Genomic DNA, 16,680 nt, shown 5'->3' with positions numbered 1-16,680 from the left:
TTTCAATAAATTAGCAATGCAATTCTAGAGTATTGCTTTCCAGTAAAGAATAGCCCATGAGAGAAAAATATACAAAGAAGTAAATATATAGCACAACGATATACATATATATATATATACACACACATACATATATATGTCAATATATATATGCACACACACATATATATATATATAATATTAATTAGAGACAAAACCACTATTTTGTAAAACAAACAAGGAAAGACTTAATCAATACATAAAATTTTAATAAATTGAAACTGATTTGAAAATCGGAAATCCACCTGAAGATTGTCATTGAGGACATGAAACAATTGTAGTGGCGGTCTTTTTACTTTTTATTAAAATTTTATGTATTAAGTCTTTCCTTGTTGTTTTACAAAATAGTGGTTTTGTCTCTAATTAATATTATATAATATTTTACTATAAAATTGGATTTAATCCTAATCTGATTTTTTCCCTGTAAATTTGGATTTATTCCCTAATATTATTATTATTATTATATATATATATATATATATATATATATATACATACACACATATATATGATGCCCATTAATTCCAAACTCCAGAAAATGCTGCACAGCATATCCCTGGCATGAAGTCATGCCTTTTGAAGGTTTACAAAGCAAGTAAAGACTTCTTGGCAATATCCTCCCGATTTCTCAAATTGCTGCTGAAATGTTCTTGATGTGGTTTTGGGGTTTTCTCCTTTGACATGGAGTCATGAGAGAGTATCTTCTATAACCTCAGGTTTGTAAACTTTTGGCTTTTTTTTTTTTCAGTTCAAGATGGTGTCCGTGCTCCAGTTGGGCATATTTTTGACCATATCCATTTGCCTGGTTGGTTCTACCAAAACAATCAATACGTAAGTTATTTATGCCACTCTATCGTCAGGATTTGTCTGCCTGCATGCCTGTCTGTCTGCATGCCTGTCTGTCTGCATGCCTGTCTGTTTGTCTGTCTGTCTCTCTCTCTCTCTCTCTCACACACACATGCAAACGTGCGTGCACACACACACACACACACACACACACACACTGCTTGTGTGTGTGTAAGTTCCAAATTCGGAATTCAATGTAGCATCAAATATTCCAGGAATATTCTTATCATCATCATTTAACATCCATTTCCCATGCTGGTTTTGGACTGGATGGTTGGACAGGGGCTGGCAAGGCTGGAAGCTGCACCAGGCTCCAATGTCTCTTTTAGCATGGTTTCTACAGTTGGATGCCCTTCCAAATGCCAACCATTTTACAGAGTGTACTGGGTGCTTTTTACATGACACCAACACAGTTGCTTTTTACATGACACCAACACAGTTGCTTTTTACATGGTATCAGTACTGACAGGGCAGCGAGCTGGCAGAATCGTTAGCACGCCGGGCGAAATACGCAGCCGTATTTCGTCTGCCATTACGTTTTGAGTTCAAATTCTGCCGAGGTCGACTTTGCCGGCAGCGAGCTGGCAGAATCGTTAGCATGCCGGGCGAAATGCGCAGCCGTATTTCGTCTGCCGTTATGTTCTGAGTTCAAATTCTGCCGAGGTCGACTTTGCCGGCAGCGAGCTGGCAAAATCGTTAGCACGCCGGGCGAAATGCGCAGCCGTATTTCGTCTGCCGTTACGTTCTGAGTTCAAATTCTGCCGAGGTCGACTTTGCCTTTCATCCTTTCAGCGGTCGATTAAAAAAGTACCAGTTCCACACTGGGGTCGATATAATCGACTTAATCCGTTTGTCTGTCCTTGTTTGTCCCCTCTATGTTTAGCCCCTTGTGGGTAATAAAGAAATAGGTATTTCGTCTGCTGTTACGTTCTGAGTTCAAATTCCATCGAGGCCGACTTTGCCTTTCATCTTTTCGGGGTCGATATAATCGACTTAATCCGTTTGTCTGTCCTTGTTTGTCCCCTCTATGTTTAGCCCCTTGTGGGTAGTAAAGAAATAGGTATCAGTACTGACAGGGTCACCTAGTACTTTGCAAAGCAAAAACCTCTCAAGTACCAATAGGGTGTGGCTTTGTGCCAGTTGAGAGATTTCAGGTATAGAGGGTAAGGTAAAGGTAAAGTTACCTTCTCAAGTCCTACCAACTCATAACGGCTGGTTTCCTGATGTGTATATTCCCCACCTGGACGGGACGCTGGTCCGTCTCAGGATTACTAATTTTGCCAGCTGAGTGGACTGGAGCAATGTGAAATGAAGTGTTTTAGTCAAGAACACAACTCATCGCCATATTCAGGAATTGAAACCACAATCTTATGATCATGAGTCCAACACCCTAACCACTGAGCTAAGCACCTCCACTGAGGTACAGTGGGACAGATATATAAGGCGGCGAGCTGGCAGAATCGTTAGCACGCCAGGCGAAATGCTTAGCGGTATTTCGTCTGCCGTTACGTTCTGAGTTCAAATTACGCCGAGGTCGACTTTGCCTTTCATCCTTTCGAGGTCGATAAATTAAGTACCAGTTACGCACTGGGGTCGATATAATCAACTTAATCTGTTTGTCTGTCCTTGTTTGTCTCCTCTGTGTTTAGCCCCTTGTGGGTAGTAAAGAAATAGATATAGGTGTCTTGCTGGAGAGTAGATAAGTATATTGTTACTTCAGTTGGAGAAGAGTGATTTGAAGTGGAGGAGGGTGAGAGAAGGATGCATGGTGACAAAAACAGAGGCTAGAGGTATGTAGCATGGATATAATGAATGACATCCAACGTGACCTGGGTGTTATTGTCGACAGTGATTTGCGTTGGACAAAAACACATCGCTAAAATTGTCAAGAAGGCTGAGGGTGTCTTGGCATCACTCACCAAATCCTTTGTGAGCCGCTCTCCGGCTATCTATCTGCGGCTTTATATAGCTATGGTAAGACCTCACCTGGAATTTGCATCACTGGTCTGGAACCCCTATCTTGCCCAGGATATCAATCGTCTGGAAGCTGTTCAGCGACGTGCAACCAAAAGAATACCCTCCATCAGGCATTTGCCATATTCTGAGTGCCTTACTTTCCTGGGCATGGACACATTGAAACTCCTACGTCTGGCAGCTGACTTCGCAGACACCCATAAAATTATCAACCATCGTACAAACAATAACTCTGAGCACCTTTTCAAACTCCACCCATCTAACACCCGTGGACATATTTACAAAGTAAGTAAACAGCACAGCTCCCATGACTTTCGGAAACATTTTTTCACGCTCAGAGTTGCTGAAGCATGGAATAAACTGCCTGCGTCAGTTGTTGACTGTCATGACACTGCATCCTTTAAGGCCCTCATGCTTTCCGAAATCCACCGAAACTACACCTGATTATATATACACTTTAGATGAGTTGTAGTGCACCTGAGCACTGTACACAATGTTTATTATTATTATTATTATATAAAGTGCACTAGTTTCATTCCTCTCTGGTCATTGCATATCCTCTGCATTCAGAGTCCACATCTTACTACCATGTAGAATCATTGTTCATACACAAATGCCATACAATCTTCCTTTAACTTGGAGAGGGAGACCTTTAATTACAAACAAAAGCAAAAATTCTCTGAATTTTTCTCCCCATCTTCATCATCATCATCATCATCGTTTAACGTCTGTTCTCCATGCTAGCATGGGTTGGATGGTTCAACCGGGGATCTAGGAAGCCAGAAGGCTGCACCAGGCTCCGGTCTTATCTGGCAATGTTTCTACAGCTGGATGCCCTTCCTAACGCCAACCACTCCGTGAGGGTAGTGGGTGCTTTTTACATGCCACCTGTACTGGTGCCAGGCGAGGCTGGCATCGGCCACGGTCGGATTGGTGCATTTTACGTGCCACCTGCACGGAAGCCAGTTGAGGCGGCACTGGCTTCGGCCACGATTCGGATGGTGCTTTTTACGTGCCATCGACACGGAAGCCAGTCGAGGCGGTGCTGGCATCGGCCACGATTTGGATAGTGCTTTTTACGTATCTCCAGTCCAGGGGTCCTGGCATCTGCCGGGTGCCAGTCATAGGATTGGTTCAGTTTCGATTCCGATTCTTATTCTTATTATTAGCAATTATACTTTTGGAACATTCTCCTCCTCTGCTAATTAGGTCTCCGAGGTAACAGAAATTATCTACAACCACTAGAGGGCCTCTGGGGCATTTGGGGAAATTAATTTCCTGTGTATCAGTAAATTTGATGGCTCCTGTGCATCTTCTACACAAACACTACTCTCTCCATTAGCCTTCTTGTGATTCCACACCACCTCTTATGTGTATATGTGGATGTATGTTTGTGTATGTGTCCATGCATAGTTGTATGTATCTATGTATGTAATGTTGTGATATATTCTTTTTTTCTAGTACGTACTATTTGCTCTATGCACCAAGACGCTTCAGTATTGATGATGGACTCAACATCACTATTGTATTGTTCGGAAAGGTTGAACCTACTACAGAAGTTGCTATTAAACTCAAAGATGGTGACAAAGTTCTTAAAGAAATATCTCAAAATGTTTCTGCTGGTAAGTAATCTTGTTTTTATTGTTTAATTTCAGCTGAACTAGGTTTACTCCTTTGGTTACCATATTTTTCTTGAAATACACTACTTCTGTTTCAATCCTCCTCATCATCATCATCGTTTAACGTCTGCTTTCCATGCTAGCATGGGTTGGATGATTTGACTGAGGACTGCCGAACCAGATGGCTGCACCTGGCTCCAATCTAATCTGTCAGAGTTTCTACAGCTGGATGTCCTTCCTAACGCCAATCACTCTGAAAGTGTAGTGGGTGCTTTTACGTGCCACCAGCATGAGGGCCAGTCAGGCGGTACTGGCAACAACCACGCTCAAAAGGTGTTTTTTACGTGCTACCTGCACAGGAGCTAGTCCAGCCGCACTGGCAACAACCTAGCTTGAATGATTTTTCATGTGCCACCGGCACAAGTGCCAATAAGGCGATGCTGGTAGCGATCACGCTCAAATGGTGCTTTTTACATGCCACCGGCACGGAAACCAGTTAGCTGCTCTGGCAAGGATCACGCTCGGATGGTGCTCTTAGCGCTCTCCTAGCACGGATGCAAGTCATCGAATTTGATTTCGATTTCACTTGCCTCGACAGGTCTTCGCAAGCAGAGTTTAGTGTCTAATGATGGAAAAGTACGCATAAGCGGGTTGGTTACACCCCTGGCATAGGCCACAAGGTTATGGTCTCACTTGGCTTGCTGGGTCTTCTCAAGCACAGCATATTTCCAAAAGTCTTGGTCGAATCACCTTCAAATGAAGACGTTAGCATTTAGCATTCAGATTACTCTGCCAAATGTAATGCTTATTTATTGTTTTCTCTTGTAGCTTTGAGGCTTCAATGATGATGATGATCATCATCATCATTTAGCGTCCGTTTTCCATGCTAGCATGGGTTGGACGGTTCAACTGGGGTCTGGGAAGCCAGAAGGCTGCATCAGGCCCAGTCTGATCTGGCAGTGTTTCTACGGCTGGATGCCCTTCCTAACGCCAACCACTCCGCGAGTGTAGTGGGTGCTTTTTACGTGCCACCTGCACAGGTGCCAGATGGAGCTGGCAAACGGCCACGAACGGATGGTGCTTTTACGTGCCACCGACACGGGGGACAGGCGAGGCTGGCAATGGCCACGAACGGATGGTGCTTTTTGTAATTACTTATTATTAGAACGACATTATAGGGTAGGCATGAGAAGCCAGATCCGGCCATATTGAACGTAAAAACAGGTAGAATATTTAGGCACACCTGGTTAGTTTATATGTTGTAGGATTAACCCTGTAGTATTCAGATTGCTCTGTGGTATGTAATGCACATTTATTCATACTTTCAAATAATCGTGCACTAATTCAAAATATGCAGAATATGGATATATATGTAGGGGCAGGCATAGCTATATGGTAAGAAACTTACTTCCCAACCACATGGTTCCGGGTTCAGTCCCATTGCGTGGCACCTTGGGCAAGTGTCTTCTACTAAGCCTCGGGCTGACCAAAGCCTTGTGAGTGGATTTGGTAGATGGAAACTGAAAGAAGCCCGTCGTATATATGTATATAAATAGGCGTAGGAGTGACTGTGTGGTAAGTAGCTTGCTTGCCAACCACATGGTTCCGGGTTCAGTCCCATTGCGTGGCACCTTGGGCAAGTGTCTTCTACTAAGCCTCGGGCCGACCAAAGCCTTGCGAGTGGATTTGGTAGACGGAAACTGAAAGAAGCCTGTCGTATATATGTATATATATGCGTGTGTGTGTTTGTGTGTCTGTGTTTGTCCCCCTAGCATTGCTTGACAACCGATGCTGGTGTGTTTACGTCCCTGTTACTTAGCGGTTTGGCAAAAGAGACCGATAGAATAAGTACTGGGCTTACAAAAGAATAAGTCCCGGGGTCGAGTTGCTCGATTAAAGGCGGTGCCCCAGCATGGCCGCAGTCAACTGACTGAAACGAGTAAAAGAGTAAAGAGTATGCAATGAAATAGAAATCTTATTTTACCTTACAATTTCTTTCTCTTTCAGACAAAAAGATAGCATTCTTCAAGATGGTGAGTACAGTTCTTCGTTCTTCCATTTCACCTCATTTCTTCTGTGTATATGTATGTGTAGGTAGATACCTATGTAATGACTGACTGGGTGGCTGGTCAGTTTAAATAAATGTCTTGATACATACCACTACCTGCTCCGGAGAATATCTTTATATATATAAAACTGTAGTTGTGTGAGAGTCTGTCTACTCCGATTTAGATTCCTAACTACTCCCACATTTTGCGGTGCAGTTTAACCAAATTCGGGTATCTTATAGTCGTGATTAATATTGAGCCCGTCTGGGTATTAGCGCGCGTCTACGATGAGTCTACGATTTTAAAAATAATTTAACATTATTTTTTTCCATTTTAATGCATTTTTTCGATATTATATAAGGGAAGTAACCCTCTAAAAATGTCTATGATGAGTCACCGATTTAAAAAAAAAATTTAGCATCATTTTTTTCCCATTTTTAATGCATTTTTTGCTATGTTTTGGCTATAACTCTCTAAAAATGCTTATATAGTTATTTCCCTTACAAACCCGAGCAACGCCAGGTGATACTGCTTGTTACTGTTAAATTAAATGATGGCAAGATATTTTCTAAATTGGATCTCTCTGACACCTACCTGCAAATTAGAAACTGGTGTTTCAGGAAAAAAATATTTTAAGGGTGAATTGATAAGTAACATTACATTTCATGAAAAAAACCTTAAAAGCTAAAGTTTTTGTATTTAATACAACAGACTTGTTCAGTACTGACTGAATGGAATTATTTAACTCATGGGACCACCCCATAAATCTTTTCTGTAAAAAAGTGAAAGGTTTTTCCGCCAGCACAAATAAGTCATCAGACGAATTGAAAAAGAGATTTTTTAATATTTTTCCTGAAGTTCTGTCTGATAAATTAAGTCTACTCTTTTACTCTTTTACTTGTTTCAGTCATTTGACTGCGGCCATACTGGAGCACCACCTTTAGTCGAGCAAATCGACTCCGGGACTTATTCTTTGTAAGCCCAGTACTTATTCTATCAGTCTCTTTTGCCGAACCGCTAAGTAACAGGGACACAAACACACCAGCATCGGTTGTTAAGCAATGCTACGGGGACAAATATATATATATATATTATATATATATATATATATATATAGGCGTAGGAGTGGCTGTGTGGTAAGTAGCTTGCTAACCAACCACATGGTTCCGGGTTCATTCCCACTGCGTGGCACCTTGGGCAAGTGTCTTCTACTATAGCCTCGGGCCGACCAAACCCTTGTGAGTGGATTTGGTAGACGGAAACTGAAAGAAGCCCGTCATATATATGTATGTGTTTGTGTGTCTGTGTTTGTCCGCTCAACATCGTTTGACGGTGGTGTGTTTACGTTCCCGTAACTTAGTGGTTTGGCAAAAGAGACCTATAGAATAAGTACTGGGCTTACAAAGAATAAGTCCCGGGGTCGATTTGCTCGACTAAAGGCGGTGCTCCAGCATGGCCGCAGTCAAATGACTGAAACAAGTAAAAGAGTGAAGAGTATATATATGTTGGAGAATGAAGAATTTGAACATTCAAACTTTAGGTTTATTTCCAGTTCATTTACCTGGATATCCCTCCTTTTACTATATACATATATTCCAGCTCAGTATTTTGTCATTGCTGGGCAATTTTAAGAATAGAATACCTTTATTTCAATTCTGTTTTTGTTCCATGTCTGACCAATTCTTCTCTAAAGGATAGGTCTGTTTAACAGGACATATTTCTGCATTATTTGAAGGAATTTATAATTTACTAGCAGTATCACCCGGCATTGCTCGGGTTTGTAAGGGAAATAACTATATAAGCATTTTTAGAGATGTAAAGTATAATAGCCATCTCAATATGGCTAACCACAAAGGGGGGGGGGTGTTACTGTGGCTTTTTACGTTCTGAGATTTAATAATACATTTTTAGAAAGTTACTTCCGTTATATATGCCAAAAATGCATTAAAAATGGGAAAAAATTATGGTAAATTTTTTTTTAAATCGTAGACTCATCGTAGACGTGCGCTAATATCCAGAAGGGCTCGATATGAATCACGACTATAAGATACCCGGTTTTGGTTGAACTGCACCGCAAAATGTGGGAGTAGTTGGGAATCTAAATCATAGGAGACAGACACCACACAACCTCACTTTTATATATATAGATTGGTAAACTAAGTTTTTGTTTTTCATTTGGTGTATAAATGTAGCTGGGAAGCAAACTTTTTATCATACAGTCATACCTTTTCTTATTAAAAGTGAATATTTTGTGTAATAAACTTTCTTTCTGTTGTAGTATACTGGAGACCTTAATGTAGGACACTACACACTAGAGCTTAATCTTGGTGGCTCATTGAAAGTCTTCTGTGATTATGGGTCTACAACAACCATCCTGACTGCCAAAAACATACACAAGCCAGGAGATACAGGTAACACACCATACATCACTATATCTGCCCATCCATCTTCAACCACTATTTCAGGGAGGTTATTTTAACTAATGGGATTAATGGAGAATCTTTGCCTCTCACAATATAGAAACATTTCTTGTAGCACCAGCAGACAAAATAGAAAAGGTGAAAAACCATTCTGACTCACAAGGCTTGAACTTGCGGATAGCAATCACTGCCCTGATAATGGTGAGCAGAGATAATGTCCAGGGGCCAAGAATACCAGAGGTCTCAAATAAGTCGGTGTCGAATCAGCGTCACCAAAACAGCTCTGCCAAAACGTTTTATACCCTTCTAGAAAAATCTACACAGTGTGATGAACCAGGGTGTTGTATGTGCAAGTGTAGGGAGATATGGAAGTTATAGATGTATTAAAATAATAAAAATAATAAAAATAATAAAATAATAATAATAATTGTGTACAGTGCTCAGGTGCACTACAACTCATCTAAAGTGTATATATAATCAGGTGTAGTTTCGGCGGATTTCGGAAAGCATGAAGGCCTTAAAGGATGCAGTGTCGTGGCAGTCAACAACTGACGCAGGCAGTTTATTCCATGCTTCAGCAACTCTGAGCGTGAAAAAATGTTTCCAAAAGTCATGGGAGCTGTGTTGTTTTCTGACTTTGTAGGCATGTCCACGGATGTTGGACACATGGGGATCAAAAAGGTGTTCAGTGTTGTTGTTGGTGAGGTGGTTGATAACTTTGTGGGTTTTTACCAAGTCCATCGCCAGACGCCGGAGCTTCAGTGAATCCATGCCCAGGGAAACAAGGCGCTCAGAATATGGTAGGTGTCTGATGGAGGGTATGCGTTTGGTTGATAAAAGCATTCAGTACACTCTGTAAAGTGGTTGGCAACTCTGAGCATGAAAAAATGTTTCCGAAAGTCATGGGAGCTGTGTTGTTTTCTGACTTTGTAGGCATGTCCACGTGTGTTGGACACATGGGGATCAAAAAGGTGTTCAGTGTTGTTGTTGGTGAGGTGGTTGATAACTTTGTGGGTGTTTACCAAGTCCGTCGCCAGACACCGGAGCTTCAGTGAATCCATGCCCAGGGAAACAAGGCGCTCAGAATATGGTAGGTGTCTGATGGAGGGTATGCGTTTGGTTGCACAAAGTGAGCTCCTCTGTTGTTAACCTTATGATTGAAATGGATCCATACAGTGGACGTATTTACAAATCCCACTGTGGTTGTCTTCATATTGCTGTTGTTGATGTTTTTGTTGTTTTTGTTCTTTCTTTTCTCATTTTATTCTTTCTTTTCCTCTTCTCATTCTTCTTGTCCTATTTTTATTCTACTTCCTCCTCTCCCCTCCTCCATCCTAATCTTTTCTCTTCTGTTTTCTTCTTCCTTTTCCTCCCTCTCCTGCACCTCCTCCTCATCTTGCTTTACTGCCTTCCCCTTTTATCCCCTCCAGACTCCCCCTTTTTCTGCTCACCCTGCTTTCTCCCCCATCCTCCTTCACCCCCCCATCATCATTTTTATTCTACTTCCTCCTCTCCCCTCCTCCATCCTAATCTTTTCTCTTCTGTTTTCTTCTTCCTTTTCCTCCCTCTCCTGCACCTCCTCCTCATCTTGCTTTTCTGCCTTCCCCTTTTATCCCCTCCAGACTCCCCACCTTTTTCTGCTCACCCTGCTTTCTCCCCCATCCTCCTTCACCCCCCCCCATCATCATTTTTATTCTACTTCCTACTTCCTCCTCTCCCCTCCTCCATCCTAACCTTTTCTCTTCTGTTTTCTTTCTTCCCTTTTCCTCCCTCTCTCCTGCACCTCCTCCTCATCTTGCTTTTCTGCCTTCCCCTTTTATCCCCTCCAGACTCCCCACCTTTTTCTGCTCACCCTGCTTTCTCCCCCATCCTCCTCACCACCCCCCCATCATCATTTTTATTCTACTTCCTCCTCTCCCCTCCTCCATCCTAATCTTTTCTCTTCTGTTTTCTTCTTCCTTTTCCTCCCTCTCCTGCACCTCCTCCTCATCTTGCTTTACTGCCTTCCCCTTTTACCCCCTCCAGACTCCCCCCCTTTTTCTGCTCACCCTGTTTTCTCCCCCCCCCCCCCCTCATCATCATCACCATCATTAACACCAAACGCTATCATCATTATTGTCTTCATCTTTGTAAATTCTCTTCTCTTTTGCCAGTGAAATTCCGTGTCTTGAACCTTTACCGAAATCTCACCGCCAGAAATTCTTCTGCGAAAGTCAATATAAAAGTAAGAACTTTTGTGAGCCATTTTCCATGCATCACCACATCCATCACAACTAGTATCACTGCAACCACTTCAACCACCACCACCACCACCACCACCAGTGCCTTCACTGTCCGTCTGCAATCACTACCACCATTTCCACCATCACCATCACAACTACCACCACCACCACCACCACCACCGTCACAACTCCCACCACCACCATCACCACCACCACCACCAGTGCCTTCACTGTCCGTCTGCAATCACTACCACCATTTCCACCGTCACCATCACAACTACCACCACACCACCACCACACATCACCACCACCACATCACCACCACCACCACCAGTGCCTTCACTGTCGTCTGCAATCACTACCACCATTTCCACCATCACCATCAACAACTACCACCACCACCACCACCACCACCGTCACAACTCCCACCACCACCATCACCACCACCACCACCAGTGCCTTCACTGTCCGTCTGCATCACTACCACCATTTCCACCGTCAACCATCACATCACAACTACCACCACCACCACCAACCACCCACCATCACAACTCCCACCACCACCATCACCACCACCACCACCAGTGCCTTCACTGTCCGTCTGCAATCACTACCACCATTTCCACCATCACCATCACAACTACCACCACCACCACCACCACCACCGTCACAACTCCCACCACCACCATCACCACCACCACCACCAGTGCCTTCACTGTCCGTCTGCAATCACTACCACCATTTCCACCGTCACCATCACAACTACCACCACCACCACCACCACCACCATCACAACTCCCACCACCACCATCACCACCACCACCACCAGTGCCTTCACTGTCCGTCTGCAATCACTACCACCATTTCCACCATCACCATCACAACTACCACCACCACCACCACCACCACCGTCACAACTCCCACCACCACCATCACCACCACCACCACCAGTGCCTTCACTGTCCGTCTGCAATCACTACCACCATTTCCACCATCACCATCACAACTACCACCACCACCACCACCACCACCACCGTCACAACTCCCACCACTACCACCACCACCACCACCACCACCACCCACCACCACCACCACCGTCCACCATCACAACTACCACCACACCACCACCACCACCACCATCACAACTCCCACCACCATCACCACCACCACCACCAGTGCCTTCACTGTCCGTCTGCAATCACTACCACCATTTCCACCATCACCATCACAACTACTACTACCACCACCACCACCACCACCACAACAACCACCACCTCCACCACCACCAGTGCCTTCACTGTCTGTCTGCAATCACTACCACCACAACTATCACTAATACCACTACCACCATTTCCACCATCACCATCACAACTACTACCACCACCACCACCACCACCACAACAACCACCACCTCCACCACCACCAGTGCCTTCACTGTCCATCTGCAATCACTACCACCACAACTATCACTAATACCACTACCACCATTTCCACCATCACCATCACAACTACTACCACCACCACCACCAGTGCCTTCACTGTCCATCTGCAATCACTACCACCACAACTATCACTAATACCACTACCACCATTTCCACCATCACCATCACAACTACTACCACCACCACCACCACCATAACAACCACCACCTCCACCACCACCAGTGCCTTCACTGTCCATCTGCAATCACTACCACCATTTCCACCATCACCATCACAACTACTACCACCACCACCACCAGTGCCTTCACTGTCCGTCTGCAATCACTACCACCACAACTATCACTAATACCACTACCACCATTTCCACCATCACCATCACAACTACTACTACCACCACCACAACAACAACAACCACCACCACCACCAGTGCCTTCACTGTCCATCTGCAATCACTACCACCATTTCCACCATCACCATCACAACTACTACCACCACCACCACCACCACAACTACCACCACTACCACCGCCACTACCATTACCAACACAACTTGTTTTTGTTTTTAAATTAGTGTTTATTTTTCTCTTTCTTCACTTCTGACTTCACTCAATAAAGGATGCAAACGAGAATTTACTGTCCAGAATGCAGCTTACTTCGGAGAATGGTAAGTGGAATATTATTTAACTAGCAGTATTGCCCGGCGTTGCTCGGGTTTGTAAGGGAAATAACTATAAAGCATTTTTAGAGAGTTATAGCCAAAAAATAGCAAAAAAAATGGGAAAAAAATGATGGTAAATTTTTTTTGATAGTTAAAAAGGTCGAGTTGCGTCCCCTAGACCATCTGTGGTTTGTGTTTCTGATTGTCGACCCCATGTCGAATTTATCGATTTTTTTCAGAACTGGGGAACTTTTCAAAATTTTCGCTGCATTAGTTTTGAATTATGACATTGGGCTATGTGTGTGTCAAGTTTCATCAGAATCGGTTGAAAGCCGTGGTCAGGGTGAGGGTACAACCAAACAGACACACAGAAACACAGACAAACTGCCGTTTATATAGAGAGAGATTTTATTTTTATTTTTTGTATCTTTTATTTATTTGTGGTTCAGTCCCACTGCTTAGCACCCTAGGCAAGCACCTTCTACTTTATCCGCAGATTGGTTGCACTTGGTAGATGGAAACTAAAAGAATCCTCTCAGAGGCGCAGGAGTGGCTGTGTGGTAAGTAGCTTGCTAACCAACCACATGGTTCCGGGTTCAGTCCCACTGCGTGGCATCTTGGGCAAGTGTCTTCTGCTATAGCCCCGACCCGACCAATGCCTTGTGAGTGGATTTGGTAGACGGAAACTGAAAGAAGCCCGTTGTATATATGTATATATATATATATATAGGTGCAGGAGTGGCTTTGTGGTAAGTAGCTTGGTAACCAACCACATGGTTCCGGGTTCAGTCCCACTGCATGGCACCTTGGGCAAGTGTCTTCTGCTATAGCCTCGGGCCGACCAATGCCTTGTGAGTGGATTTGGTAGACGGAAACTGAAAGAAGCCTGTCGTGTATTTGTGTGTCTGTGTTTTACCCCCTAGCATTGCTTGACAACCGATGCTGGTGTGTTTACGTCCCCGTCACTTAGCGGTTCAGCAAAAGAGACCGATAGAATAAGTACTGGGCTTACAAAGAATAAGTCCTGGGGTCAATTTGCTTGACTAAAGGTAGTGCTCCAGCATGGCTGCAGTCAAATGACTGAAACGAGTAAAAGAGAGTAAAGAGTATATATATATATACTGAGGAATTACAACCGTGTTTCATGGTCTGGTACCACAACAGCTCCTTTATAGGATCCAGTTAGCTCAAGACATCATCAGGAGGAACCACGTCCGGTTTCGGCCCCTACTCCTCTATCGTTTTGATGTGTCGAGGCTCCACCTTTTGGAGGTGTCTTCAGATCTGGTGTTGGGTGGTTCAGTCCCACTGCTTAGCGCCCTAGGCAGGAGGAACCACGTCCGGTTTCGGCCCCTACTCCTCTACCGTTTTGATGTGTCGAGGCTCCACCTTTTGGAGGTGTCTTCAGATCTGGTGTTGGGTGGTTCAGTCCCACTTGCTTAGCGCCCTAGGCAGGAGGAACCACGTCCGATTTCGGCCCCTACTCCTCTATCGTTTTGATGTGTTGAGGCTCCACCTTTTGGAGGTGTCTTCAGATCTGGTGTTGGGTGGTTCAGTCCCACTGCTTAGCGCCCTAGGCAGGAGGAACCACGTCCGGTTTCGGCCCCTACTCCTCTATCGTTTTGATGTGTCGAGGCTCCACCTTTTGGAGGTGTCTTCAGATCTGGTGTTGGGTGGTTCAGTCCCACTTGCTTAGCGCCCTAGGCAGGAGGAACCACGTCCGATTTCGGCCCCTACTCCTCTATCGTATTGATGTGTCGAGGCTCCACCTTTTGGAGGTGTCTTCAGATCTGGTGTTGGGTGGTTCAGTCCCACTTGCTTAGCGCCCTAGGCAGGAGGAACCACGTCCGATTTCGGCCCCTACTCCTCTATCGTTTTGATGTGTCGAGGCTCCACCTTTTGGAGGTGTCTTCAGATCTGGTGTTGGGTGGTTCAGTCCCACTTGCTTAGCGCCCTAGGCAGGAGGAACCACATCCGATTTCGGCCCCTACTCCTCTATCGTTTTGATGTGTCAAGGCTCCACCTTTTGGAGGTGTCTTCAGATCTGGTGTTGGGTGGTTCAGTCCCACTGCTTAGCGCTTTAGGCAGGAGGAACCACGTCCGGTTTCGGCCCCTACTCTACCGTTTTGACGTGGCGGGGACACACCTTTCGTAGGTGTCTTCAGCTCTGGTGTTGGGTGCATGTCTTCTTTCTTCTGTTCCCTGGCCTCCTTGATGTAGCATCAACGAGTGTCAGCTCACAAGCTGCACTCCATGTGGACTTTCAAGCTAGCTCCTGCAGAGGAATAATGTGGCCTGCAGCCCAAAACTAAAGAGATCTAAATAGCATGATGATAACATGTCTGTAATGACTATATGCTCCAGTGGTGTTTGATCGGAGGTTAAGGATGGATGAAAATTAATTCTCTAATGTGACCATTCTATTGTTCTAGTTCCAATTTGAATTCCAGCTATTGGCCAGTTTATCCCAAAATTGAGATAAGCCAATCTCAACTTAAAATTAAGGAAATGAGTGTCATTTATCTCCCCCTTAATCTTTGACATCATCTGACAAACGCCATCCAAGATGGTGTGAAACAACCAAACTTTACCTGCTAGAAATAGCAACCCAAATGCTTTTAAATCATATCCCAATGCTGGATGTTGAAGAACCAAATGAAGGGCAGACTTTACTGCAGTTTGAATCACTTTAACCCCTTACCCAACAATTATTTTGAAAATAAATGTATTTTTTCAGACATATTTTTTAATTGTTTTACTTTACTGTTTTGAATGGTGATTTCGAGGTATATTTCAAACCTTATTTATTATTTATTATTTATTATTCAATAATATTGATTTTAAATTACCGCTTTGGGCAGAAACGAGTTAACCCGTTTTTGGACGAAGGAACTCGTTTGCTATCGATTTTGGCGAGTCTATCTTTTGACGAGTTAACTCGCCAGAGATAGAAAAAAACGATTTCGGTCAAAACGCATATATTCGTTTCTGCCGGGTAAGGGGTTAACCAAAGTTTAGCAGGCCGAATTTTTGATCATCACGATACATCGCCAGCGACTCCCTGAAACTTTTCCCTGAAATCCCCGTTGAGAAATCTATTATATATATACCGCCCGGCATTGCTCAGGTTTGTAAGGGAAATAACTATATAAGCCTTTTTAGAGATGTAAAGTATAATAGCCATCTCAATATGGCTAACCACAAAGGGGGGGTGTTACTGTAGCTTTTTACGTTGAGATTTAATAAATTTTTAGAGAGTTACTTCCCTTATATAATATCGAAAAAATGCATTAAAATGGAAAAAAATGATGGTAAATTATTTTTTAAATCGTAGACTCATCGTAGACGCACGCTAATACCCAGAAGGGCTCGATATGAATCACGACTATAAGATACCCGGTTTTGGTTAAACT

The 16,680-nt window shown here is 43.8% G+C and overlaps 1 protein-coding gene across 1 annotated transcript in view; it reads left to right on the top strand.

The window, feature by feature from the left end:
- Positions 1-755: 755 nt before the first annotated feature.
- LOC115230486 (CD109 antigen) overlaps positions 756-16,680 on the top strand; it is a 48,777-nt gene continuing 32,852 nt past the window's right edge. Inside the window, exons 1-6 of the mRNA XM_029800651.2 lie at positions 756-870; positions 4,321-4,481; positions 6,486-6,511; positions 8,805-8,937; positions 11,100-11,170; positions 13,225-13,273. Coding sequence (XP_029656511.2) covers positions 794-870; positions 4,321-4,481; positions 6,486-6,511; positions 8,805-8,937; positions 11,100-11,170; positions 13,225-13,273 — 517 coding nt within the window. The 5' untranslated portion in view covers positions 756-793. The remainder of the gene's footprint in view (positions 871-4,320; positions 4,482-6,485; positions 6,512-8,804; positions 8,938-11,099; positions 11,171-13,224; positions 13,274-16,680) is intronic.

This window comes from Octopus sinensis, unplaced genomic scaffold (assembly GCF_006345805.1).
Source record: "Octopus sinensis unplaced genomic scaffold, ASM634580v1 Contig15624, whole genome shotgun sequence".
Classification (NCBI taxonomy): domain Eukaryota; kingdom Metazoa; phylum Mollusca; class Cephalopoda; order Octopoda; family Octopodidae; genus Octopus; species Octopus sinensis.
The sequence above is the reverse complement of the archived record's forward strand: the minus strand, read 5'-3'. Positions and strand labels throughout refer to the sequence as shown.